Source organism: Desarmillaria tabescens (assembly GCF_030435595.1).
Source record: "Desarmillaria tabescens strain CCBAS 213 chromosome Unknown EV420scaffold_76, whole genome shotgun sequence".
NCBI lineage: Eukaryota > Fungi > Basidiomycota > Agaricomycetes > Agaricales > Physalacriaceae > Desarmillaria > Desarmillaria tabescens.
Window position 1 is genome coordinate 66,113 of NW_026848375.1, and position 25,464 is coordinate 91,576.

Genomic DNA, 25,464 nt, shown 5'->3' on the forward strand with positions numbered 1-25,464 from the left:
GATAAGGATAAGATAAGATAAGGAAAATAGGGGTAAAGTCATAATACATGAAGCACCTTCAATATATTATCTTCAGTGAGTTTAATTGAGTGATACACTGCAGAGGAGGGCACAGTGTGTGTGTATAAGCACTGAGACTACACACTTAAATGACACAAGTGTGCCACTCTAAGTCTAAGCCATGCGCTCTACTCATATTATTTTTATTATAGTGCTTTCTGCCTCAGTGTGTAGCGCTCTATGCCTTACATGCACTCTAATATTATTCACAGGGCACACACACGTTTGCATTCCTAGAATTCGCAAAATTACATGTGTGAACATGTTGCATGCATGTCACCGGCACCGCAGCAACCCTCACCACCTGCATCCCACTCAGACATAGGGCTTCGCACCATTACTGTATATTATGGTTATATGGGTGCCATCATATGGGTACCGTACCCGTTCCATCTGGCAAAATAATTTGCCCAGAGATGGACAGTATATGGACATCCTGTATCCCATTGGCAACCATATAAACATGGCCATCATACTGGTAATTGATGGCCGTGTATGTATCTAAAAATAACCATCATCAGATCATGCTGCACGCATATTTGCCATACACTTAACATTGTACCATGATGTGTTGGCACCGCAAGCTCTTCAATGCTACCACCCAATCTTTTTTCACTCACTCTACTCAAGCTCTAATCCTTACCAGCATAGAATACTTTCTATTTCCTGCTTCTGCTGCTTCTATTCTACTCCCGTTTCATCCTTTGACTACAAGCACATGTTGCGCAATAATTTGGCCTCCACTAGTCTGTGCACCTTTCAAATATGGCTGAATTTAAGTGAGAGAAGTTCATGAAAGACTATCTACTATATAATGGTCCTGTCCATTTTTTTCGCAGACTTATGACCACATTCTGGGCATCATGACAGATCAGTGCGCCCTCGATGCCAACAGAAACTTGAAATCCTCCTCGAAAGTCAATGTTTATCATGATGCAGATGACGACGTGCCCATGGAAGGACCTGAAGCTGCTCTGAAGCCCGAAATATCAGGTATGTATTATTCAACTGGCCATATTGACGACTGGCATGGCCGTCTATATACCCGTACTGTACTGTCAATCTAGTTCTAAGAGCCTTCACAGTATGGTATACGGACCAGCCATCACCCATCACTGTACTGTGGCTATATGGCTGTATACCATATATGGGACAGTGCAAAGCCCTACTTAGACATCGACACCACTCTGAATATCTTGCCTAACCCACACTGCACTCGAAGGTAACTCTACTCCATGCTCTCTGCATGCTAAAATGCTAGTCTTAGTTAAGTAGATCATCAGTAACGACCTATCGTCGCAGGTCAGGATTGACAACACCCCAGCCTGCATTATGAGGAGACATGCTTGCTGTACCAACAGGGTGCCAGAGCATGTCGGCTCCTTCATGAATGGCTGGCTTTGGTAGTGTTCGACATGAACTCGAGGATGTATCCATCCCATGTGGGGGCAGTGATGGATCTCTCAGACATGTTTATGGTGGCTTGCATGATAGTCAAGTCCTGGGGGTGCCTGAGGAGGTTGGGGTTGATGAGCGGAGGGTCGAGAGGGTTTGTGCTGTTAATGGTGATGTCTCCACCTGGTATGTCCCTTGTGAGATGAGAGGAAAAGAGGAAGGAGTTGAGACATACATGCTAGAGAGCAGACTACTATTGCTAGTATCATGAAGTAGTTGCCAGTGGGTGGGATGGGCTCTTGAGGGATACCATTCTATACTCGCCTTCAGTAATGGAATGCAATGAAAGCTGAGAGAATAGTTACTTGCCAAGAAAATCAGCTCAAAGTGTGCCGTCTCATTGCCTGAACATGGCACATCATCCAGCAGACCTTCAGGTACCCTCAAGAAACCTAACTGATTTCCTGAAGTACTCATGATATATCCTGTACAGTTTGCCTCCCATTTGGCGAGTGCCTCCTCTGGAACATCTTGTTTTGCAAGTGAACGTTCTAGATGGTGTCTGTGCTATTGACAGTCCAAGCTAAAGCATACCTCGGGTGATCAGTGAGGTTCTTCCTGACATCAGGGAGATGCACAGTAGGAGTAATGCCAATGGAACTGAGTTTGTCAGCAGTCGCCGATACCTGAGTAGAGAAGGATATGCAGTGTCCCGATAGATCCAGTGGAGAGAAGGATTTCTTTGGCAGGCGAAAGGGTATATATTGTTTCTTGTGACAGATGTCAGATTTTGGTCAGAATAGTATAGAGAGTCATTGCTTACCTCCAGCATCTTGGGTAAATTCCATGGTATCAAAGGTCTTCACACCTTTAGTAGTGCAATTGGATTCGAGGATTCGGGTCGCATAGCTGTGGATGAGGACATACAAGTTCGGCCTACTCAGGTATTTCAGTCCAGTTTCTGAGCTAATTCGAGTGCCATTATGAACTGTCAATTGTTCCCAACCTGTAGAGCATGTAAAATCAAACTATGGCACATTCTAGGGAGAATCAACACCTACCAATACCCAAATGGTAGCCAGAGTTATAATCTTTGTTGAAGGGGAATTCATCTGGTAGATCCGCCATAGCCTGGATCATACGCGAGTCCATAGCCTGAGAGTATCCTGGAAGTGCAACAGAGAGAAGCCCATCAAAACCATGATCCTCTGGGATAAACTCCCCAGTGATATTATGGTAGTCGATCAGAGTAGTAAATTGTTCCGACTATGCATACAACAAAATTAATTATGAACCGACAAGCTACATGTAAAGCTGGACTGACCTTGAGAATATATGGTTCCAGCTCCACCCATCATATCAGGTTCTTGATTGTTGTGTGCCTGCACAAATATCACTACAACAACAAACTGATTAGCAGGAAACAACGTACTTGAGCGATACAAGACACAAAGTCAAATTGCAGTTCTGGAACCGAACCTAAAAAGAAAAAGAATCATGCTAAAGGATGGCAGTGAAAGGAAAGAAAAGGAAAGGCATCTGCGAACACCATCAACAGTTCATCAACCAATAGGGAGAAGTCGGAAAGACAGGGTTTTTTAGCCACAGCGGCAATCACTTTCAGCCACCTGGCATGCCAGCCATAGCATGCCACATGCTCAGCCAATCACCACAAATTAGCTAAGTCAATTTCTTCAGAAAGAATCGGGGACATGTGTCAGTCTACATAACTATGCCACTCCTGCCGAGTACTGGGCATTGCTGCAATTGTTGCATTCCTGCGAAGTTCAAGTTTTTGTGCCGCCATCTGAAACATGGTGTATATTTCTTTTTCTTTTCTTCCTGATATATAATACCTGACCTCGTTAATGCAGAATTTTGTGCATTTTCCATAATCAACTGAGCCACTTCACTGAGGCAAATCACACATAGGGCCTTCCATATCGACATTACAATTCCTGTTGCTGCAAAAGGATTTGAAAGTGTAAATCTCTACAACTATTGGGCTTGAAATTAGATCTTCTGAAATATTACTGTTATTATAGATCTCTGTTGGGCTGTCATCATCATCCTGTATCCATCTACCTCGCTCACCACTGGCTTCCTGGAGATGTGGAAACCATCATTACCACTGTTGACCTGTTGAATGGTGTTGCTTCATAACCATCGATTCCCTCATAGCTAACTCTTCTGAGGCTCTGAGTCTTCTCTAGTCCCACAAGGTTTCAGTTCTTATCTGAATGCACCTATTCCCATACATATAAAGCTTTTGCATGTCTATTGACGTCCCTCCATAATATCACAGTTGAGATTCACAGACACCACCATCCACCCTGTTTTTTGTCCACATGTGATGATGTCAAGAACTAGATCCCTAGATCTGTCGCTGATATTAGCGACCATCTTTTGATTCAAGTTGATTGAGATATGATTGCCACTTGACACAGGACAGGTACAAAGTAGACCACCACTCTTAAGATTGAATTGGCTGGACTTTTCGAAGGCTTTGATACCTGCTTTTCCTCTTTGGCACCCTTGGTGGAAGCCATCATCCTCACATTCAGTGCTTATGACCATTGAAGGTCATACAGATCATTCATAAACCATTCTCTCTTTTGCCCCCCCCCCCTCCTACTGGTTGGGATGACTGACATTGCTTTCTATGCATGAGTCTCTGTGCAAGTTTGGTGGCTATACTCTCATTTCTAGCAGGATATCTAATCTTGCACTGGCTTCCATTGCCTTAGCCCTTCAGATCCAAGTTGTGGATGAAGACCATATTTTAATAGGACAGAATACCACAGTGTCCCTCATACACAAAGAAGGAGATCCTACCGATATAATATACTCCTCAAGAAGCATTGACTTGACAACAGTAGCAACATATCTATTGATGCTATGATATGCCTGCCTGGCATCTACCCTTGGAAAAACACATATAAATCCAATTTTATTATCCTACAAACTACATTTGTAGCTGTGCTGAATAAGAAAGAACCTGTAAGGTACACAGCAAGAAGTGTTAAACCCCACTGTGTCAGTAAGGACTTAGCCATGACAAGCCTAAGGGCTCAGGCAACAGACTGGTGATCCAATGACTCAGCCTGAGTGACCGAAGGTCCAGGCAGGTCGAAAGCACATGGCTCCTGCCGAACTGGCATCCCCACAATATTGACCGTTTGATGGCACCAGTCCGAATGCAAGACAAGAAATATTGCATACAGTGTTACTTACCCAGTAGCCTTCCTAGTCTATCGGATTAGTGAGTGATTTGCCAGGTAAGTATGAAACCTGGATTATGGAACCAAGGGCTTTGCCCTGGCCAAGGGGGTAACCGGAAAATCATGAACCAGGTCGCCAGTCTGTGGCAAGAGGTCATGATCGGGTCTACCTGGTAGCTGGGGTATGAGCTCATATCTGCCTGGCTGCATCAGCAAGTAGCTTAGTAATACCTGGAGGATTGGAAATATAGGTAGAGTAGTATAGTATAAATACAATGCATGTATAAGTGAGAGGTCAGGTTTCTGGCCCCCGGAACGCTACCAAGCAAATTAGTACAGGTTTTGGTTAAGAGCTTCGAGTCCTAGACTCACCTGGAATAGTATTTAGTGACCTGGTCACATTTTGTGTGCAAGAAGCAGTTCAGAAAGCAGTCAGTTCAGAAAGATACAGACAGACAGTCAGAAGTACAGTCCAGAATCCATGTTAGTACCAGTAAAACTGCAACCAGGCAGACAGTATCAGTTCAGACACTGCACCAGGCAGTTAGTACGCATTCAGGAAACTGCACCAGGCAGCCCGTTGGTATCAGATTGTGTTTGGTAACACAGAAAGTTCAGATTTGTGTCGCTTCAGAATATTGCAATCAAACAAATTATATTCATTGTCAACCCAGAACTAGTATCCACAGTACAAGTATTGACCCGGTGTAACTTACCCCTTCAAACCGCAATTATTGAGTGTGTTAGGGGGTGTGTGTGTGTAGCACTTTGCATTCCTTAGCATAGTTAGTACCTTTCAGCTATCGAAGTCACCAACTTCATTGCCAACACAATAGCCAATATCACTTTTGATCAAGCCAAGTGCACCTTGTCAATTTCCCCTTAAATTCACAACCTAACCAAACCTTTCAGTAAGTATGAGATCTTAGCTTACGAGAATGAGTCGTCGGTTGCAACGTTTTGACTGTAGTCTTATTGCTGACTTCTATATGCAGCATAGACCCAACTACGACACATGCGATCGCGACAAGCGACATATTCGAAGTACAGAGTGACAATGGCACTGTCTCCCACCAATCCCACTCGGATAAATCACAAAAGACCTTAACAATAATTGGATCCATGCTTGGTGCTGTAATATTCCTACTATTCCTTTCGCTAGGAGTAGTTTTGTATGGTCGCCATCACAGAAACCGAAGAAACGTACCATCACTCAGCCCCATGACCACGGGCCAAGGTCTACAAATATGGCCTTTCATCCAGAATCGACAGCACAGTATAATACACAAGCTACGAGGAAAGAATGCGCCTGCAGCAGCGCCAATGGATCCAATGATCCCAACATCCATAACCTCAAGGATCATCGAATTGGGGATCGAAGAAAACGAAGAAGAAAAAGAAGCCCATCCGGGGCAACGATGATTGTCCGTCCCGCGCGGAACCACTACACCCTCGGATGATGCCTTTGAGCCCCCGGTTTCAGAAATTTCAGCTGAACAGGGGAGTCCCCAAATCCCTGCCGAGGAACAGATGCCGTGCGCAGCCTCGCCTCGTGCAATGAACGAGGGAAGAGCCGGAGAGATCCAAAGGTTGTGGAACCGGATACAGCGGCTCGTCGCCGAGAGAACGTCAGTACAGGAATCCCATAATGACCAGGATCCTCCTCCGGAATACGTAGAAGAAATTAGGTTGGATGTATCAAGATAAATGCGATGATCCTCATAACTTTTAGCGGATTCGCTGTTGACACTCACTAGTGACTCTCATTCAGATGAGGTAGTAGTGTTTCTTACGGATGTTCATGCCGTTTAGTTCGTTAGTATAACATGTACAATTCTTTTTTCTCGTCCCAAAAAAATTTGAATGAGTATTATGCTAAAGAAATTACATCGAAAAACTAACTATCAATGTTGAGTGTAAGGTGGTAATCACATTCTCCTCAGCCATCTTCGTTAACAGCTTCCACATATGCCGGAGGAGGATCTGACTCGCTGTAAGGGTTCCATACTGATAACGCTCTCTCGCCAATGAGCTGCTCTATCTGGGTACGCAGCGACAAGATCTCTTCTGCCGCTTCATCACTCATCAACATTGGTTGAGGCGACGCTGAATGCAATATCGTCTCCTCTGCAAGAACTTGCCGATCCCCATCCTCTCGTTCAGCCGCCCTTCCCGACAACGAGGGTTCATGCCCAGGCTCAGGAGAATTATCATCCAAAGACGCGGATATATTACGCGGGCCCGTCGTCAGCCTTCCCCCTTTCCCTTCATCTTGGGAGGAAATTCGAATCTGCCTGGATACAGGGTCCGAGTCGGGTGATTTTGCGCGCTGGGTTTTGGTTTTGTGCCCACGTCGGAGAAATAAGACTCCTAGTGAAAGGAGAAGTAAAAATACTATAGGACCAAGGACAGCTCCGACTATCGTCGACGTCGACGTGTGTGGTGGTTTATGTGAGTTGGTCCGGGAGGTATATAGTGGTGTTGCGGATCTAAATGTAATTTAGAGATATGAACTGCCGGGGGATACGGTACTCACGGAGACGAAGATGCGGTATTGGCTGCGATAGTACTGGTTAAGGACGTTTAGCTAGGACGTATAGCAGAGTGTGATTGTATACTAGAGCAAAAGAGCAGAGCTATGAGCATTCGGACAGAAGTTCAAGGTAGTTCAAACCGACGTAGAATTCGAAGATTCCCTGCTGGCAGACCTATGAGAGGGAGAACCAATCAAGAAGCGTTGTGCTAAGGAATTCCATTTACACGTACGATTTTGAAGAGACGGTGCTCGCTGTAGTGGAGGTTAGTTCAGAACTGATTGAACTAAAGGTAGGTGATGGTTCGGATGAACTAGTACTGGCGAGCAACGTTCTGCATGTCGGTAAGTAAAGCCCATGCAAATGTAAGCACACTGACGTTGAAATTGAGGTTGGTTTAATGTCATGCCAGGATTCAGATCTTTCGCTGAAGGACCGAGGGCTGGAAAGAACAATTGTAATGTCGGTGGCGGTGATAGGGCCATATATGATGGTCTCCATTGGGATTTAAATAATCCAAATCGTACATCCACAATAATAAGGGCTGACAATCGTGGCCATATTTCGGCTAGTATTATAAGGCTGCGAAAAAAGTGAGATAAGTACAAGGATTGGAGATTTACATATTCACTGTCACTGCTAGATGATCATCCCTTGATAGAACCGGGATTCAGTTTCATCCACTGTAAGGCATTTATACTGTCAGAGGCCATTAATCTTCTTAGATATCTCAGAATAAACCAATCCCTATATTGCCGTGCACGATCATCAGCTCCAAAACTGTTGAAAGACTTCTTTACTACGTACCGGTGTGTGGCTATTCGTTCCACAGCTGTGACAACAAGCATAATTTAAACATCACGAACTGGCGGCATATTCGCAACGAATGATGAGCAATCGAGGTCGTATCTGCACTCGGAAAAGCCATATATCAGAAATGAGGCCGCGTCCGTGATCTGATAACATCTCCAACAGAAACACAGCTCGAGGAGGTTTCGCAGTTATAGGAAACGCCCAGTTACTGATATGACACTCTCCATAAAATTATACGAGTCAATTAGGAGGAACAATAAAGAACCGCCGTGATGTGAGCTGAGTTCCTGTGGTTGCCAACTGCAGTGCACCGTTGCAGATAAGCCAAGACGCGGAGGCATACAGATACTTGGAAACTCAGAGCTTAGGGGTGTTGATCAAGGGCTAGAAATTTCGGAGTGTAGCATTACGAACACGAAGAACCTGGCCCCTGGGATTGAACAAGGATTCAGAAATGCCGTCAAGCTGAAAACGAGAAAACGAGCTGTCCAAAATTAATGAAAGGAACATGCTCGTGATCCCGCGGAACTAGAACGCCGGGTGGAAAGAGTGGACACCGAAAAGTATGCGTCATCGTATCTGTAAGACTGGTGTCAAATTTGATCTTATTGCTTCTTGCTTACGACAAGCTGGTGCCGCAGTCTCGTCTGTTTGGATTCGCAGCCCGGGTTACAGATACGTCCATAGGCACGTAGGAAGGTGGTTTTGCAGATTCCAAGACGGATTGGAACTGAACTCGGCCCGCTCTCCTGGGACGCGTTACTTCTGTCCAGCGAGCGACGAGCGTCGCAATATGCGCCTGGATATGAGGGCCTTCAGCATAGTATTGCATTTCCCACACAGTCTGACGTTATTATTTAGTCAATCGAACCGTAGATACGAAAGATATGGAAAGATTACTGCGTACCAGGTCACCGCATCTCATACGCCATATTTGACAACCGCGTGCGGTGCACGCAAAGGTATCTGGACAAGTTAATGTTCCATATTAGACTTTTGTTCCATGTTCGTGGGACGACGGATTTTAAACAAACCGTATTAGAAAAATAACCTTCGAAGCGATATCGCGTCGTTGGCGAACAAGCGCCCATTGCGGTGGCGATGAGACCTGCCTATTAGCATAGCACAGCCCTGATCGCGAAAGGTGGTCCGTGCGTATAAAGGCACCGCACTACCTCTCGGCGTTATGTGATCCGGGTCATGAAGCGACCGCTGCGGCCACTCCAAAATCTTGCTTTCTACTCCCATGCACGCCAAAATGCCAGCGTCCCCGTCTTCCACTGCCAATAAGTACCGCTTCCGCCACTGCCGTCGTACTAGCCACCGATTCCGGATCCAAACAGAGCCTGCCGCCTGGTCATTACGTAGACACAAAAAGGCAAACAATACGGTCGTTTTGTATGGCCATGTTGGGAGGTCATAGCGGCTTGAGACAAAGGCAAAACAGCCGCGAGCCTAATTAGGCAGGGGGCTGCTGTTTCCGCCTTTTACCACTAACCACCATGTCCTTCTCTGACGATTCCGACCTCACCGACCTCTCTTCGGACGAAGAGAACGTACCTCTGGCGCCAACCAAGAAGCTGCAGACGCGCAGTAAAAAACCAGTTATCCGTCCGGCACTGCGTGCGCCTAGGACGGTTTCGTATTCGGTGGAGTCTTTGTATAGTGCGGTCAGGCTCGTTTTTTTACTGTCTGATATCGACTGAACTTTCACAGAGAAACTTTGCGACAAGTCCCTGGATTTGGAGCCCGAATACCAAAGAGGTGCGTCGCGTCTTTTGGCTGTCTTTGATCTACCCCCCCTGATTTTCGGTAGACGTTGTCTGGAACGACTCGAAGCAAAGTCAGCTCATCGACTCGCTCATTCACAATTACTACATACCACCGTTGATTTTCGGTGCGCTGTCGCTCTGGCTGGCCTTTCGTTTGGCTCAACCGCACATGCTAGCTGTATCGCTTGACCCCAGAAGGAGAGGAGAAGCGGACGTGTATCGACGGGAAACAAAGGTTGTCTTCGATTAGGCGGTTTACAGATGGTCATGTGCGTGTTCTTTTTTTTCATGTTTTTGTCCTACAGCTGACGTTTCAGCAGATCATGCGTACGCCTCCCCTGCTCATTTCCTCTTTTTATTTCCTAATGCATTCACCAGACAAGGATTCCGTACCCAAGGCAAATTCTGGTACATCAGCCGCAGCGGAGCCGGAAGAACCAGATCTCGCACCATCCTCCCCACGCAGCTCAAGTCCCGTTTCAGCAACACCCAAATCACCTGCGTCGAGTACGACGACCTTACCCAGGACCAAGAACGCGAAATCTTTCGTCGTGTCCAGTTAGGCGTAGCACTCACCCCGGCCGAACGTCTGCAAGCCATCACCGGGCCTTTGGCTTCCCTGATTCGTGAGGTGCAGGATAAGCTTGCGTCTCCTGAAGGACTCGAAGGGCATGTTCCCTGGGGTAAAGCTCGGGGACGTGACTTTCTATGTGTGGCGCAGATCATCTACCTCATTGACGGAAAGAAGGCCGAACCATCTGCACCCAAAATCGAAGCTTGGTTGACCGGCGACAAGGCGGCGACGATAACACCGAAGTTGAAGCGGAATATCGACAGCACAGTAGACGTCCTATGCACCCTCGCTCGTGATCCCACTCTGTCCAAGCCGTTGAACGACAAGAAAGTCTCCCCCATCGAGTTCGTCATGATCACCTATATGATATTCCTCCACCGCGACAAACTCTCGCTCACTCAGCTTTCGGATGCTGCCGCGCAGCTACGGAAGAATGTTAGAGGCCGGTTTTCCTCTATTCGGTCCAACACGGAGACGTATAACCACGTACTCGGTTGGCTGAAGATGATGAAGACTATGACTTTCAAGAGTGATGGGCAGGGTGACCGGCCGGCGAGCCAGTGCACAAAGCCAGTGCAGGTCGTGCCAGACCAGCCGTCGACGAAACCTACGACTGCTACTGCGAAAGGGAAGGAAACGGCGACCGGAAGGAAGCGAAGGCGGATCGTCGCAGACGAATCGGAAGCTGAAGATCGGCCTACTGCGAAAGCAAAGACCAAGCCTGCTCGAACGCGAACAGTCAAACCTATTCAAAGCGCGATGACATCCTCATCATCCAATGCCACTCAGCCCTCGAAGATTGTCGTCACCCCTGACCAGATTTCCTCTAGCCCCGTCAAGATCACATCATCCCCACCCCCACCTCCCTCATCATCGTCCTCCACCAAATCCAAGACCACGACCAAGTTCAAGATCCCCACCATCCCCGACGACGCGTTGAATCGCCCCTTGACAACTACGAGCCTTCCGCAGATTGTCATCTCCCCTGAACAGACTTCCCCTAGCCCCGAGCCGATTTTGCCAAAGTTCAAGAGAATCTTACCTCCCTCGTCGTCGTCGTCGTCCTCCGCCAAACCCAAGACCGCGACGAAACCCAAGATCCCCGCCATCCCCAACTGACGCGCTGAATCGCCCACAACTCGCAACGCCGAGGAAGAAGAGACCTGGTGGTCCGAGTTCGAGCAGCATCGTCATCCCCCCTCCACAGATAACGGTTCTCCCCACACCTGATCCCACCCCTGTCGTTTGCCCGTGGACGGCACCTCCAGGAGAAGGATCGCGGGATAGTCCTTGGGTGGTTGACTGCCTTGCGCCTATGAGGGAGGCCAAAGCGAAATTGCAATTGGAGGCTGCGCGGAGAGGTGCTGCTTCGAATGTGCCTCCGTCTTCTCTGAGGGAGAGTGAATCGGGGTCAGGAGTGGGGCGCAGGAGCAGGAGTAGGAGCAGTAGGGATTATGATAGACGAAGGGGAAGAAGTAGGTCTAGGAGCCGTCTAGATGGCCCGTCTGGGAGTCAGGCGCAGCAGTAGAAGCAGAAGTAGAAGCAGGAGTCGCAGCCGATACAGTAGCAGAAGGAGCAGTCGAACCCCGGAGAGGTGTTATCGGCGGGGAACGAGGAGTAGAAGCTCGAGTCCTAGATGTACGAGGTCCCAAGGGGGGGATTCGCAGCGAAGGGGAACGTGATGAAACAAAATGTCTATTCTATTAGAGCTGGTATCTTTGGCGGTGTATATATTTCTTGTGGTATTTTTTCTTAATTTTTTTGTAGTTATTCATTCGGTTAATGTACATTATTTCTATGGTTGTAGTATCTTTTGTCTTCATGTATGTTATACCTATGAATATCCAAGGAATAGTTAGCTCTTCATATATGCGTTGCTTTAGGTTGGTGAGACCATGCTGCCATCACGGAGACGGTCTATGCCTAGTGAAATTTCATCTTTCATCAATGTAAGTAACGTAAATTATCAGACCCTATAAAGTACACCACCAAAATGGTTTGAGGTCCCGCTGATATCAAGACTCAGCGTCGTATTTAGGTAACAGCTCAAGATATAATTGAGATGCAATAGACTCGAAATTGATGTCGGTTAGTCATCCCAGTGCGGATCTCAGTTAGAGATCAATCTGACTTGCTTTTCACCTGCTGAGATAAGAGGTCAATTCGACTTCTTGTTCTTCAGCTCTCGTTGATTGAACAACAAACATGCCACGCGTGGTGCCTATATAAAGCTGCCTGGCGACAAACGAGCTAAGTTCACCATCGTCACGTTGGCACTGAGACTTGCCTTGGGCTTCGGAAGTCTCATGCCTGTGTCTATACAGGTGCATAGGTACGTTCCCTTAGGTACTTCAGCCTCCATGACCGTTGACTTTGCCACTGAAGCTCGCTTTTAGAGAAGTCGAAAATGTCAAGTTCAAAATTATCTTGCAATTTCTGACCGCCGCCCCCTGCGAGTAAGTAATTCGAACCTCCATGACCAATGTAATACTCATCTGGCCTTTTGAAGGATGAAAGTGGCAATGCGCCGGCGACAAAGAAGTTGGCCTTAAACTCTACATCAATTCTATCGCAGCTAAGTTCAAGGCCTTTGTAACCTGCATAACACTAGAAATTCAGTTTCCGAGTTGCCATCGATGCTTAAGTAGATACGTGTTATTCGGATTGGGGCTGGTACTTGGTTCTCACTGCTACTTGTCACAGTGACACATGGCCGCTCTAGCTGATGGTAAACCTGCCCCTCGTCGCACACACAAGCATCACAATTCAATCAATGATTGATTGTCGATGAAGCCGTAAAAATACATCTGTTTGTAATCATGTAGAAATGCGAATATAATCACTATATTTTATCAATCCATGTGAACACAAGGGAACATCCAAACAATGAGCATGGAATTTGCAGAATAATTGACCCGGTGGCATCATATAATGGATATCAGCTCAAGGTGAAAGTCGGCACCTGAAGCCCCAATCCGGTGTAGGAAGATCAACGGAGACGTGTCTTTCGACATATATGTGCTCTTCTAATTGACGGGCGTCCGCTTTGTTGATGGTAGTCAGACAGTGTCGAAGTGGGACCAAGGGTCTTAAATCATCCCTTTCATGCATCTTCAAACGATATTAAAACATAGCATCACTCGAAGCAGAAAGGAGCACACCTCTGCGTAACTGATAACATACGGGGCAAACAGGTAGCTACCCTCGTAGGTAAGAAAATCGTGCCTGAAATGACTGGTAAATACCACGGCTTTCCGATACAGCAGAAGAAACTTACAGATAGGCCTTCGACGTACTCATTTCTGACTTCAGCGCATCCAAGTTCTTTCCTCCCACAACATACTCATACTGCGGTAGCTCCACCGAACCCGCACCAAGGAACTCGCACATATCACCAATGATATCAATAGCTACTCGACGATGTAGTAGAGTCCATTCGTCCCGGAACTCCATATCCGTGGTCCATTGACACAGCCGCGAAATAAACTCCTGCCAAACACCAGACTCGGGAACGTCTCGTCCCGATAATGCTAGGAGGAGCCGAGCGAGGGTTGACGTTTTCTGTCCGTGAATGAGTAGACGACTGAGTAGTAGGAGACGTCCCAAGAACTCGGGAGAAGAAGGAGAACAGAAGGACGGTTCGATATCCGTTATCCTATCAGCTACGTATCTCGCAAGGTCGATGACGGTCGTGTCGAGTCCGTCACTCGGGCCTTCATAGTTCATTCCATGATCCACCTTGCAAAGCGCCAGGTCGAATCGCCGGAACCTCTCATACAAAGCCGATAACCCCCCTTCGCCATTAAAAGCGTCGAATACCATCCCGGCATCATCTTTGGAGTGAAGGAGCGGTTCAACGACTTTGACGAGCACGATCCACTCCAGGTCACGGTGCGCGCCGTACTCTTCGCGAAGCTGCGGGGTTTCGGATGAGACTGGGGACATGAAGCATCTCATGAGGTTGGAACAGAACTGCTGTTCCGAAACAAACCACCCTGCTGTGAACGGGCAGGCGTAGCAGTGCGTGAAGAGTTGTAACAGCCCTTGGTGAACTCCCTCGGATAATGGGCTAGGATATACGCGACAGGAGGTAATGTAGCAGGCAGCTCGGCGGGTCAAGTGCACGTTTCGTAAGCAATTGTGGAGTATGTAGTCGATTGTGATGGAAGCCCCGCTGAGAAGAAACTCAACGTCAGAGAGATATCGGGGGTCCTTGTTAACGTTATCCAGTGCTTGGACTTCGGCACAGAAGACGGCTAAAAGTGCGACCTCGGGGGAGAGACGAGCGGGAGAAATACTGAGAGGGTTACGAGTAGAATTAAAGACGCTTGACCATCTCGGATTGTGGCGGAGGAGAGACTCTGCTGTGGTTTGGACATATCCGAGAATGGCTTTACCGACTTCTGTGTCTCCAGGATACGATACGTAGTCAACGATCGTCCCGCAAACAAGGCGGTGCCCGAGATGGTTGGTCGAGAAATTGTCCCGCCACACCTTGATGAGCTCCGTGGCTAACACCAGTGCTCTCGCGGAATTTGGATCGGCGCACTTCAAGAGCCATAGCCACACATCGTGGGGTAGTAAAAGCGCGTCTCGTAACCGAGTCTGGAGTATTTTGACGAGACTGACGGTCGTGTCACAGAATGGCCCGGCTGTTGATTGTTCAGGCCGAATGTCCGCAAAAAGGAGTGAGTGATGGGACTCGAGGATGTTCAGAATGGATTTCTGAGCAAGTGGTCGAAGACTCCCGAACTGTTCGAATAGATCTTCAACCACGCGATCGACATCGTCGATTCTGCCGGTGCACAATCCTATGATAGTTTGCACGACAACGTGTTGGACAGACGCGTTCGATGTCGTTGAATATAGCCAAGAAATGGCCTCTTTATCAACTATGGTGGAGTTTTTCATGATTTCTGCACGCTCAACCTCCTTCAATGAACAAAATTCCCCCAACGGCGGCTCCGAACAGGAGCTAGGGCGACCGCACCATCGAAGACAAACTCTGGACAGGGCTTTTCGAGCAGATAGATAAGGTCCGTATAGCAAGACCGTTAAGGGCGTCTTGTAGGGACAATCGGAGTAGATAAATGGAAGAACAAGGCACATCGCATACGCAACATAAGTTGCTCCTGAAAGGATAGCTACAACATAGGCGATGGCTATATCCAATGAAAACAAGAACAGGACTAATCCTGCAAGGAACAGGCCGAGGGCAACGTGCAAGAGAACGGGTAAAAGTCCAATAATCATCGGAACTTTCCAGGCCTTCAGTCCTGTATAGCGGGATTGCCGAATGCGCGCGCAGTCGCGGGGTGAGCTATCGGGGATAGCAGAAGCGTATTGGTGTAGCCATTGCTTGACCACGACGGAGACAAATGCCGTTATCATGGCCAGCGTGAGACTAACGACCCATATGCTGTTGACCCATTGGTTCACACGGAATGGTGCCGAGGATAAGGCTGTACCGCATGGAGGGAAAGAAACGACTGGTGCTGTTGTAATATTCATGGCCTCCCGCTGCAAGCTGACCAGCTCGACAAGCTGACAGGCGGAGATCGCGGAATAGTCTGGCTGCATCATCTGAGATGCCTGAATGACAAAGGCTGTCACCACTGCAGAAAACAAAGCAGCCTAAACGAGTGTCAGTGCGAGCGTTGCAGATGGAAAGATTGGCGCGCACAAAAACCAGTAGGACATCAATTGTCTTATGGTATTCATCCAGCATACCCCCATCTGAGATAGAGGCTTCATCAAGATATGTCCGCCAGAAGCGTCCCTGAGGTGACAGTTCCTCGCCGATGCGATCTTTACTGTAACGTGCCGTATAGTCATTCAAGTTCGAGCCTAAACCTGGTCCGGCTCGTCAGTGACAGAATGATAGGTAAACGGATGTAACTCGTACCAGCCATAGGCCTACGGCAATAGCGTCCCCTGCCCAGGCCGAAATAATTTCCATATGACGCCTCCGCTTTCTCTTCTAAAGATTCGGTTCTGCTGAATAACCCTGGCTCGGGGCCTACGTCGACGGCGTCGTTTAGCATCGAGTATAACAAGGGATATTATTCTCTTCGAAAGAAAGATGAGAGCTGTAGAAGGAACGGAAGAAAATGCGATGCTCACTTGAAAAAAACTCACACAAAAAAAACATAGAAGCCGCCCTTTCTTCCACGAGGTGCCCGGCCCTGCATCATCAACCGATAAGAGGCCGACGGCAGTGTTCTACCACAGCACAAGGGTAAGGGCGCATTTGCTGTGGTACTTCTTTCCTCGTGTTGTTTAAACTGGGAGCTGATGGTAGTAACGAGGTAAAAACCGTTCATGTTACGGATCCGATCCGATTGAGTTGAAAGGGATCAGTCGCGGATGCGCGTCTCGTTATCCCATCACGATCGAGTTCAGTGCGTTCCTCTATAAGTACGTGCCAGAAAAGCACAGGTAGACTCAATGACATCGTAGTTGAACGAATACATTGACAATAATTTGTTCGTTCTCGTTCGTCCATCGTACAGGTAATCGTAGAGGTGATTCCGTCGAACAGATCAGTCGATTTCTTGCGTTAGAACAGAGCTCTATTGATGGAGAAGGGCTGTAGAGTGTCAATGGCAAATGCGTAGCGAGCGAAGCGGCTATGTGCAATGATAAAGTGGCGGTCGAGCGAAGACGCCGTGAGCGGCAGGCAAGAGGTCTCGCTGTCATCTAATTTGAAAAAATCAATGAGTATACATTGATAGCATCCCGTACCGTCTTACGTTTTCGCTAACATTGTTCCAAGATTTCGAGTCGCCCGACGCCAGCGCCAACTGTCGGAAAGGCCGGATTTTGAATTTGAAATGGTGTTGGTGTATATCACATGATTGTTCCGCGGACTGTCGGCCCGATTGACCGATCCCAATTCCCCTCACGAGCAACAGGAGCTCAGCAAGCGCCCGAATCCTGAGCCTCATAATGTGATGCACTGCAATAACATTCACACTGTTATAAACTTATGGTACCTTCCTTTTCTCCAACCGCTGCGCGTTGCTGTCTTGATCTTGACTTCAAAATGATTACCAGTTGAATACTGGAGTGTTCAAGCTTCTCCCAGACAAATATCCAAGCTTCAAGCTCCAAATCTTTAGTAACAGTATCTAGCGCAATATTCGATAATGCACCAGCTAACCCTGGTCCCTCTTTTCAGGATGCACATTTCGCATCCATTTGTGACCCGCCGCCCAAGGGTCGGCGAAGGATGCCCGCCACAATGTATCGGTAAATGTGTATGGTGCATAGCCATAGAGGACTCTCCTTGATACCCATCGGCTAATGATACGTAATTTTAGCAGATTCTATCAGCTTTCTGAGTCTAGAATTAAAGCAGAAATGTATGTCCTGAGCGCTGACATCTTGAGGCTTTGCTTACAGTTTTTCTCGTGTACCCTCTAGTTCTCACGAAGGACAGCAAGTCTTACCAGACAATAAAGGTGACTCTATGTTTGTGATTACATTTCGACTGTGCATGTTAACGGACATATAATCCAGGTATCCGGGTGAGGAATCTTTGCCATTCCCTTCAGTTTACGTCTTTTTGTTTGTGATATGTACAGACTTATCCCATCTTTTCAGGCTACCCAGACTCTACGTTGATGCCACTTGATTCCTGAAGACCTGCTGCACCGAGACTCCCCGGTTCGGCCTACTTTCCTAATTTCAGGCCCGACTCATTTCCTACGCAAACAGTTACGCCGCTTGACGAAGAAATCAATACACTTTCGCTAGTGTCGATATCTATGGTGCCTGCCTCTGGATTATGTATACCCAGATGGACTTTACACCACGGCCAGGTTCGTTTACTTTGAAGACGCGAGGCAGTGCAATTGCCCTCCACAGCGGCTACTCTGTGGATGCGGGCATGGCATATTCAGTCCTTCGTGTCAATTATTTTAGTTTGCGAAGTCTTGTGATGACGCCAGCTACGGAACGTGGTATGTAGTGCCGGAGTATTTAAGGTAAAAACGAGCCTCCTGGCATCCAGCAACTTTCCGCGCGGCATCCCACCATGAAGCTCCTTCCAGTATTCAACGTGTTAGCCATTGGAACGTCGTTCATCCCCGTCGTCCTTGGTGCATATGTAAGGGCACCTTCCAGCTTCATCGAGGAAACCTCTTCGACGGTCATTGATCAGTAAGCAAAGTGACCACCGTATGTCTTCTCCTCTAATGCTAACTCGTCTCTGAGCAGGACTTCTGTGACCTCAATTCTGCCTCCTGTAACTTCCGTGGTGTCTCCGCCTACCACTACAGCCGTAGTGTCGTCGTCAGTGACAGCTGTTGCTCTGTAAGTTAAATTAATTCTCTACTCGTAGCTTGCTTGTGAGCTGACCGGCCATCATGTACTAGTACCACAATTACGGTTTCAAGTCCTATCAATTCTACCACTGTAGTGTTCTCGTCCGGAGATGGCGCATCTTCTTCTCTGGCCGGATCTCCGTAAGCATGGCGGATTGACGACTCTTGTTAAAGAATGAAAACTGACTGTTCTGTACAGATCCTCTTCGCTCGTGTTCGGAACTCCCACCACCTCCCTGGGTGGTACTACGACTTCTGCTCTGACTTCTTCGCTTGCGGGTGGTTCTCCGAGCATCCCCAGTTCGCAAGTCTATCTCACAAGTACTGCAGTAGTCTCGACCTTCACCAACGGCGGTACAACTACTCTTCCTAGCGTCACAGTATCGATCATCAATAGCACTGCAATCCCTATCTCCTCCATCAGTGACGGTGCCACGATTCCATCGTTTTCCATCACTACTGAAGGCCCACAGAGCACCACGGGAATTTCGACTGTGACCTCATTTGCCGACACGACCATCTCCAGATCACCTGTCACGATATCTACTACCGTTTCGGGCGCTCCGACCAGCGCCAACGTCAGCATCACCACCATCACTAGTACCACAGTCCCGGTCATTAGCAACACTGTCGTTATTGTTTCCTGCGACAGTAGTGGCGGTACCACGGTTCCCGCGTCTTGCGTCGTCACAAAGAGCACGCAGAGTACAAGATCTAGCTCTGTGTCTAACAGCACCAGCACCGTCGGCGGAACCACCACTGCCGCCACCTCGCTCGTTGGGGCAGTTAATGGTGGTATGAAGATGTCGAGTGTGAAGTGGCTGTGGTCGGGTGTCGTTGTTCTTGTTGGTGCGATGGCGTTTTAGAATTAAAGGTTCTGGACTTAAAATGGTCATTGACGTTATCATGCGGTACGGTAAATTGAAACAATACCTTTGGATTTTGAACTTGTGGACCCCTCCTTTTCTATATACACTCCTCACGAACGCTGTCTAGAATGGTACTAATGATACCATAGACATGCGAACTGTGGACTATCTTTTACATTTTTGACTGTGATTAAAGTACAGATGCCATCACTATCGTACAAAGTCCGTTCCAGATTGTGGATCATCCTTGCTCAATATCTTTCTCCGTAAGACTCATTTCAATCTTCCTAGAACCGAGTAGCCTTTTCTTCCACCTTCTCCATCGAAGTCCACGATGAGTCTCCAACGACCCGGTGCGGGTGTAAGTTTTCATCAATGGCTGGAAGAGTATTCAATCGATGGTAATCGGCAAGATGCAAATGATCTACGTACCCAGTAAATACCACTGCTGTGATCGTTTACGGCGCCAATACAATCAGTCAGAACATCGACAACTTCTCTTAGATTCTTTTTCAGACGCCTCGCATCACCCGGCGGTATGACCTCGCGACTTTCGGAATAGTAGCTTTCGAGGAAAGAGTCGTCATCTATGTGCCAATCCACGATGTTAAGCACTGTATTCCATTCATGATGATCAGGAGCAATTGACGCTAGTGCAGATAAGATTGGACGTCGCGAGATTCCGTTGAGCGCAATGCTCATGCAAATGGCGAGAATTACGGGTGCCTGATGCAAGTCTTCGATATGTGATTGAAGCACATCAGGCTGAATACGTGGAGCGTGATGCCCCATGACCGTCTCGTTAGTCGCCTCCGAGAGTAGGGTGATATAGCCCTGAAGTCCTTCGATGACCCATATATGAAGTGAGCTTCGCTGCGCGATATACTGCAAACTTCTTTCCTCTCGAAAAGTTTCATACGCATGGCAAATCCCACCGGAGAATCCTTGACCCAGCAGAAAACTAATTACCCCAAAGAGAGAGCCAAAGCGCTGATGAGGTAGGCGCTGGTTGTTGTACTGATAATATTCGTCGCTTTGGGCCAGGACGCGAAGGAGATTATAAAATAAAGGCCTCGTGGCCCATTCAGTGAGCGGCACGACAACGCCAAAGTCAGAACCCTGCTCTATAAACCAAGCCATACATGCAAGTGCGTGAGCACGGCATGTCCAAACGAGAGTCCCGTACTCTGAGCCATTCTGAGATTGCGTAGAAGTCCCGATGAATAAATCAGATGTGATGTAAGAGCGTATCGCCTCGAATACTCCACGATGACAAAATGGAAAAGGTGAAGTGTCAGGATCGTGAATGCTCCTACTAATCGCATACAATGCAACGATTAACAGTCGGTATTTGGAGATCGTAGAATCATTATGGAAGAAGCGACGTTGACTCGAATGAACGTCGGTCAAGTTTAACTCGGAGTGTTCCGAGTTGAGTACCAAGAGGCGCATGATTGCGAGTAGAAGCCTTGGTCGACGTTCCATAGACTCCTGATACAAATCGAAGTTTTCGAAGAAAGAGAGGAGATTGTCGAGAACCTCGTCTGGGAAAGATTCGGCTGCGGTGTCCGCCAAGGTGGTACTGTACGATGCGGGAGAAAGCCGGTCTGGCAGAAATAGTGACGCTACTAAACTGAAACACATATCAATATTCAAAACAGTGTCGCTCGCGCGACTAAATAATCCCTGATCAACCGCACGATGGAAGAGGCATTTCCATACGACGGGATGGTGAACATCATTACGCGCTAAGGCGTTCATGGCGACTTGTTTTTGCGAAGGTAGGTGTGCAGGCTTCCGAATGTGTGCAGCTTCGAGAGAAGATAGTGTTATCGACAAGCCATCAAAGTAAATGTACTTGTGTGAGAGATCCAGATCATACCCTCCAAACTGAGGTTCTCTGCGCAAAGGAGGAAATTGAATCTCTAGCCGGAGAAGCTGCTCGACCTTACGGTCGATATCCGGAATATCCTTGGGAACCCACCGAGTAGAGCTCCCATCTCGGTTCAGGACCTTCTCCATGCAATCCATCAACATATCTTCCTTCTCATCGCGTATCTCACGCCAGTGCGCTTGAAAAAGGCGATTGGCGAACTCGTTGCAGTCAGCAGGTAATCCAGAGAGTGCTTGAATTACAAGACGGCGCATGTATGAGTTCGATGATACCGAGTACAGCCAATGAAGAGCTTGAACATCGACTTCGGCACGAGATGCTTCAGCAGCATGAAGCTCTACAACCTGTAATGTGTGATGATGAGGCGAGAGAGACGATGATATTGCGTTCAGGACAGCGGGGAATTGTCCAAGCATGCGAATAAAAATGGCATGTAGAACCGATGATACCGGTGTCTTGTACGGGCACTGCGGATATATCATCGGGAGCATATTCGTAGTGACATACACGACGAAAGTCATCAATGCTATCCCTCCTGACAATAGGGCAATACCCAGCTGTAGGGGTAAAAGATATAGAACGAGGCCTAGCAGAAATAAACCCAGGGATAGGTGCAACATCAGTGGTAGGAGAGCAATGAAACCGCTGACATGCCAACGGCGAAGGCCCATATAACGGAACTGTCGAATGCGACTTCGTATCTGGGAATCCCCACTGATAGGCGATAAATAATGGTAATGCCATTCGTTTGCCAGTACTGCAAACAAAGCGGTGGCAAGACTGAGTGTGAGACTCGCGAACCACAATCCGTTCACGACAGAGTCTAATGTTTTTGGTGTAAACGGGCCAGTAGGATCTGCTCCGGAGGTACTAATGGCATTCAATGACGTGCCATTGTCCAATGCACGTTGCGCATTCATGAGATCAAACAACAGATACGCAGACAGCTGGTCATAGTTTCGCTGAAGATTTGAAGAGGACTGCGAAATGAAGGCGCTCACAACCGCGGAGAATAATCCCGCCTACGAGGTAGAGTGTTGGACACGGCAAAGGTAGCACTGAGTTAACCCACTCACGAAAACGAGGAGGACATTAACTTTGTCCCTTTCATTGGCAACCATCTCAGTGTCATGCATCAAGCTTTCGTCAACATACGTTTGCCAAACGCGCGCGGTTGGCCCGGCTTCTTCAAAAGGCGGGTCCTCAGCAGGCGCTTGCTGGCGTGCTGAAACGATTTGTCAGAACAGATAACGACACCTGAAAGAGCGCCCATACCAGTGGTTCCCGTAGACGTGCTATTATTCCGTCTTGGAACACCAAAGATAGATGGAAATCTTCTTCCAAGAGGGCGCGTAGGTGTCGATTGACGCGAAGGTACATTGTCCTCTGCTTCTGAAATGTCTTCGTAAGGATAAGGAGAGGTTCTTCGGGTTTTTGCAAATGACGCTCGGGACCTTGGCCGCGACTCGGGGTACCCTCTGGTGTTCCCAACGTCTTCTGCGCTTGATTCAGAATCATCCGAAGACCAGTCCTGGATGATGGAGGGAATGTCGTCGTCCATCATTGCAAGTGGTAAGAGAGAAGGGATTGTCTTTCAATGAAGATCCCGGCAATTAATGAGATTCCTGTGTCGTGACACCCAGAATGATGTGCCTAGCTTACGACATTTGACAGAGCACAGTTCAGGGCTGAATTGGCGTTCCATCAAAAGGACCGGACCGACATGTTATGAAAGGGAGAAGCGGCGTGGAGAAGGGAAGAACGAGGCCTACTCATGAAAAGCAGTAAATCTATTTCTGAATCCGGTGGCGAAGTATGTCCTTATGCCCGTGTAAAGCAGAGTCGCTCTAAAATATCGAGTCCAGACCAATTACTGTGTTTGAGCCTTGAAGCTTGAAGCGGGTAATGCGGTTGCGCCGAGCCCAGTAGCGCACCGCTGGAAAGCCTCTAGTACTAGTTGCTTTGCCAGATGCATGGATACTAGTGGGGACAGAGTGTCACAAGATAGTCACTTCCTGAGCCTCATTCCCGCAACCCTGACAGGATCTGATTGGCGCTTGCAAAGAACAGTCTTTTCTTCATTAGAGCAAATGACGCTCGTAATGGCGACTTCCTAGTACGACATGAAACGGCATCACGGCCTAATTGGTTCAACCCTCGGCTGCTTTGACATATGTGCTGTCGACGCCAGGAAAATATTATAGCTGGATCCGTCACCCTAGATGACCGGTTAGTCATTGCTTCAGCGTGATCATGAATGACTTACAATCATCGCATTCGGGAAACCAGGGTCAAACGGCAGAATACTCTCCAAATACTCAATCTGCTCCTTTGACAGCGTAATATCGAGCGCTTCTAAATTCGACACCAAGTGTTCCACCTTTCTACCTCCGATGAGGGGAAACACATACGGCGTTTTCTGCATCACGTACGCCAGGGCCACTAACACCATCATCAGTAAAATACATGTAACAACTTGAAGAAACAGGCTCACCAGATCGAATATTCTTCGCCCCGACCTCCCCAGCAACTTTTTCCAGTGCCCTTGAGATTTTCTTCTCGTCCTCGTTCCTCTCCCAGCTAATTCCGAGTCCAGCAACAGCACGCCCTTTCTCTCCTGACTGCCTCCTCTCTTCCTCTTCGGCGTCCGTGCGGAACTTGCCTCCACCTAAGACATCCCATGGGGCCAGCGCCAAACCTACAGAAACTCGTTATCAGCATAATAACGACCAATGAATCGTTATGACATACCAAGAGTGCGCGCCATGGGAATGATCTCGCGCTCGAAGGAGCGGTCCAAAAGACTCCAGTGTCCTTGATAGATCGAAAAAGGTGTCTTTCCATGGACCTGAGCATACATATTTGCGCGGGATACAACCCAAGCAGGCGTATCGGAGATTCCCTACGATACGTTAACAATGACAAGGAAACAAAGCAAGAAGATAAACGTACGAGATAGAGAACCTTCCCCTCGACGACAAGATTATGCAGACTGTTCATCACCTCTTCGATGGAAGTCTCATAGTCCCACCAATGCACGTAGAGAATGTCGATATAGTCGGTGCGCAGCTTTCTAAGGCTACTCTTGACCGAGATTTTGAGAGATTTGTTCCCGTTACCGGTGTAGTTGACCTTTTGCTGAATGTTATCGTTCCCGCGCTTGAAGTTCATCGTGTACTGCAACATCGTGAACACGCAGAACAAGCGCGTGTTTCAATAGCCCGCACCTTTGTAGCAATGACCACCTGGTCACGAATACCCCGCTTCTCGACCCATTCTCCAATGAACTCTTCGGAAGATTCGTCCTGGCTACGAAGTATTAGCTCGTCGTCGAAGGAAAGATAAAGAAATTGCTCACTAGCTATTGGCGGTGTCGATGAAGTTGCCACCCATATCAAAATACGCGTCGAGGAGCTTGAAGCTTGACTCCTTGTCCATGCTTCCAAACCCGAGCTTATCCCATTTGTCACCAATGCTCATCGCACCCAGCTGGATGGGCGAAACGCGAACACCCGCCAAAGGGGACAAAAGGCGGTAGTAGCCTAACTTCGTAGAAGGCGCAGGGGGAATATCAAAGAAAGACATGGCTGAGGAAGGTGTGTTGGATTGAGATGCACAATCGTGGGGCCTTATATACTCGTAGACGAGAGTCGATGACAAATTAATCCGTAATCGCGTAGTAATCCTCGAAATTAGGGGCGCCAGGTGAATTCCCGAGTGTCTCGGGATATCGACCCAGGTAAAATAGGCAATTCTTTCCTACGTAACGACGTTGGCCGGGATATATGAGAAATGCGTTATTAAGCTGCAGCTGAGTCTGTAAGCAATGCATGGCGATAACCCGCTCGCGAGCTTTTATGCGAAGGGTGCGTGGACGGTGCCGTGCGAATAGGCATGATCTGCTGAAACGGCCGGGTAGAAGACATGGGCTGACGCGGCCATGCCGGCGAGAAACTGAGTTAAGTCTTTCACCTGCGCCAAGAGATTCTCATTGTGTTTGCTCAC

At 47.9% G+C, this 25,464-nt stretch overlaps 8 protein-coding genes across 8 annotated transcripts; 2 read left to right on the forward strand and 6 right to left on the reverse strand.

Annotated features, from left to right (window-relative positions):
• Window positions 1-1,444: 1,444 nt before the first annotated feature.
• EV420DRAFT_1731023 (uncharacterized protein) lies at window positions 1,445-3,271 on the reverse strand (the record flags this gene model as incomplete). Its single annotated transcript, XM_060479921.1, has 10 exons — window positions 1,445-1,638; window positions 1,691-1,769; window positions 1,897-2,006; window positions 2,050-2,073; window positions 2,142-2,225; window positions 2,279-2,461; window positions 2,517-2,721; window positions 2,751-2,837; window positions 2,888-2,934; window positions 3,187-3,271. 10 exons carry the CDS (start codon window positions 3,269-3,271, stop codon window positions 1,445-1,447), a joined length of 1,098 nt encoding a protein of 365 aa, XP_060323616.1.
• A 3,344-nt stretch (window positions 3,272-6,615) lies between these two features.
• Window positions 6,616-7,711, reverse strand: EV420DRAFT_1650479 (uncharacterized protein; the record flags this gene model as incomplete). Its single annotated transcript, XM_060478455.1, has 4 exons — window positions 6,616-7,165; window positions 7,213-7,245; window positions 7,443-7,544; window positions 7,590-7,711. The coding sequence occupies 4 exons, from the start codon at window positions 7,709-7,711 to the stop codon at window positions 6,616-6,618; spliced, it is 807 nt and encodes a 268-aa protein (XP_060323617.1).
• Window positions 7,712-9,403: 1,692 nt separating this feature from the next.
• Window positions 9,404-10,843, forward strand: EV420DRAFT_1315868 (uncharacterized protein; the record flags this gene model as incomplete). The annotated part of the gene is made up of 5 exons (XM_060468668.1): window positions 9,404-9,688; window positions 9,740-9,787; window positions 9,840-9,920; window positions 9,991-10,059; window positions 10,194-10,843. Coding segments are annotated over exons 1-5 (1,011 nt in total), but the record flags the coding sequence as incomplete, so codon positions are not given.
• A 4,695-nt stretch (window positions 10,844-15,538) lies between these two features.
• EV420DRAFT_1247285 (uncharacterized protein) lies at window positions 15,539-16,217 on the reverse strand (the record flags this gene model as incomplete). Its single annotated transcript, XM_060466700.1, has 2 exons — window positions 15,539-16,003; window positions 16,053-16,217. Coding segments are annotated over 2 exons (630 nt in total), but the record flags the coding sequence as incomplete, so codon positions are not given.
• A 423-nt stretch (window positions 16,218-16,640) lies between these two features.
• Window positions 16,641-17,173, reverse strand: EV420DRAFT_1132383 (uncharacterized protein). Its single transcript, XM_060465984.1, has 2 exons — window positions 17,122-17,173; window positions 16,641-17,068 (listed from the first exon to the last, which is right to left on the reverse strand). Exon 2 carries the CDS (start codon window positions 17,066-17,068, stop codon window positions 16,814-16,816), a length of 255 nt encoding a protein of 84 aa, XP_060323620.1. The 5' UTR covers window positions 17,122-17,173; the 3' UTR covers window positions 16,641-16,813.
• An 862-nt stretch (window positions 17,174-18,035) lies between these two features.
• EV420DRAFT_1132427 (uncharacterized protein) lies at window positions 18,036-19,750 on the forward strand. The gene is made up of 4 exons (XM_060465986.1): window positions 18,036-18,532; window positions 18,590-18,685; window positions 18,748-18,837; window positions 18,896-19,750. The coding sequence occupies exons 1-4, from the start codon at window positions 18,408-18,410 to the stop codon at window positions 19,560-19,562; spliced, it is 978 nt and encodes a 325-aa protein (XP_060323621.1). The 5' UTR covers window positions 18,036-18,407; the 3' UTR covers window positions 19,563-19,750.
• On the reverse strand, window positions 19,706-23,321 carry EV420DRAFT_1132400 (uncharacterized protein). The gene is made up of 4 exons (XM_060465985.1): window positions 22,735-23,321; window positions 22,536-22,684; window positions 19,998-22,481; window positions 19,706-19,944 (listed from the first exon to the last, which is right to left on the reverse strand). Exons 1-4 carry the CDS (start codon window positions 23,021-23,023, stop codon window positions 19,807-19,809), a joined length of 3,060 nt encoding a protein of 1,019 aa, XP_060323622.1. The 5' UTR covers window positions 23,024-23,321; the 3' UTR covers window positions 19,706-19,806.
• Window positions 23,322-23,593: 272 nt separating this feature from the next.
• On the reverse strand, window positions 23,594-25,044 carry EV420DRAFT_1279115 (NADP-dependent oxidoreductase domain-containing protein; the record flags this gene model as incomplete). Its single annotated transcript, XM_060468120.1, has 7 exons — window positions 23,594-23,677; window positions 23,726-23,901; window positions 23,954-24,157; window positions 24,211-24,361; window positions 24,412-24,636; window positions 24,687-24,768; window positions 24,818-25,044. 7 exons carry the CDS (start codon window positions 25,042-25,044, stop codon window positions 23,594-23,596), a joined length of 1,149 nt encoding a protein of 382 aa, XP_060323623.1.
• Between the last annotated feature and the right edge of the window lie 420 nt (window positions 25,045-25,464).

Excerpts from the sequence above, each read along its gene's own strand:
- EV420DRAFT_1132383 (XM_060465984.1), bottom strand. The coding sequence starts at position 17,068 with ATGACAGCGAGACCTCTTGCCTGCCGCTCACGGCGTCTTCGCTCGACC.
- EV420DRAFT_1132427 (XM_060465986.1), top strand. The coding sequence starts at position 18,408 with ATGAAGCTCCTTCCAGTATTCAACGTGTTAGCCATTGGAACGTCGTTC. Across the intron at positions 18,533-18,589 it reads TCTTCGACGGTCATTGATCA|GACTTCTGTGACCTCAATTC; the intron begins GTAAGCAAAGTG and ends GTCTCTGAGCAG. Across the intron at positions 18,838-18,895 it reads TCTTCTCTGGCCGGATCTCC|ATCCTCTTCGCTCGTGTTCG; the intron begins GTAAGCATGGCG and ends TGTTCTGTACAG.
- EV420DRAFT_1132400 (XM_060465985.1), bottom strand. The coding sequence starts at position 23,023 with ATGATGGACGACGACATTCCCTCCATCATCCAGGACTGGTCTTCGGAT. Across the intron at positions 22,685-22,734 it reads CACGTCTACGGGAACCACTG|CACGCCAGCAAGCGCCTGCT; the intron begins GTATGGGCGCTC and ends AAATCGTTTCAG. Across the intron at positions 22,482-22,535 it reads TTAATGTCCTCCTCGTTTTC|GCGGGATTATTCTCCGCGGT; the intron begins GTGAGTGGGTTA and ends TCTACCTCGTAG.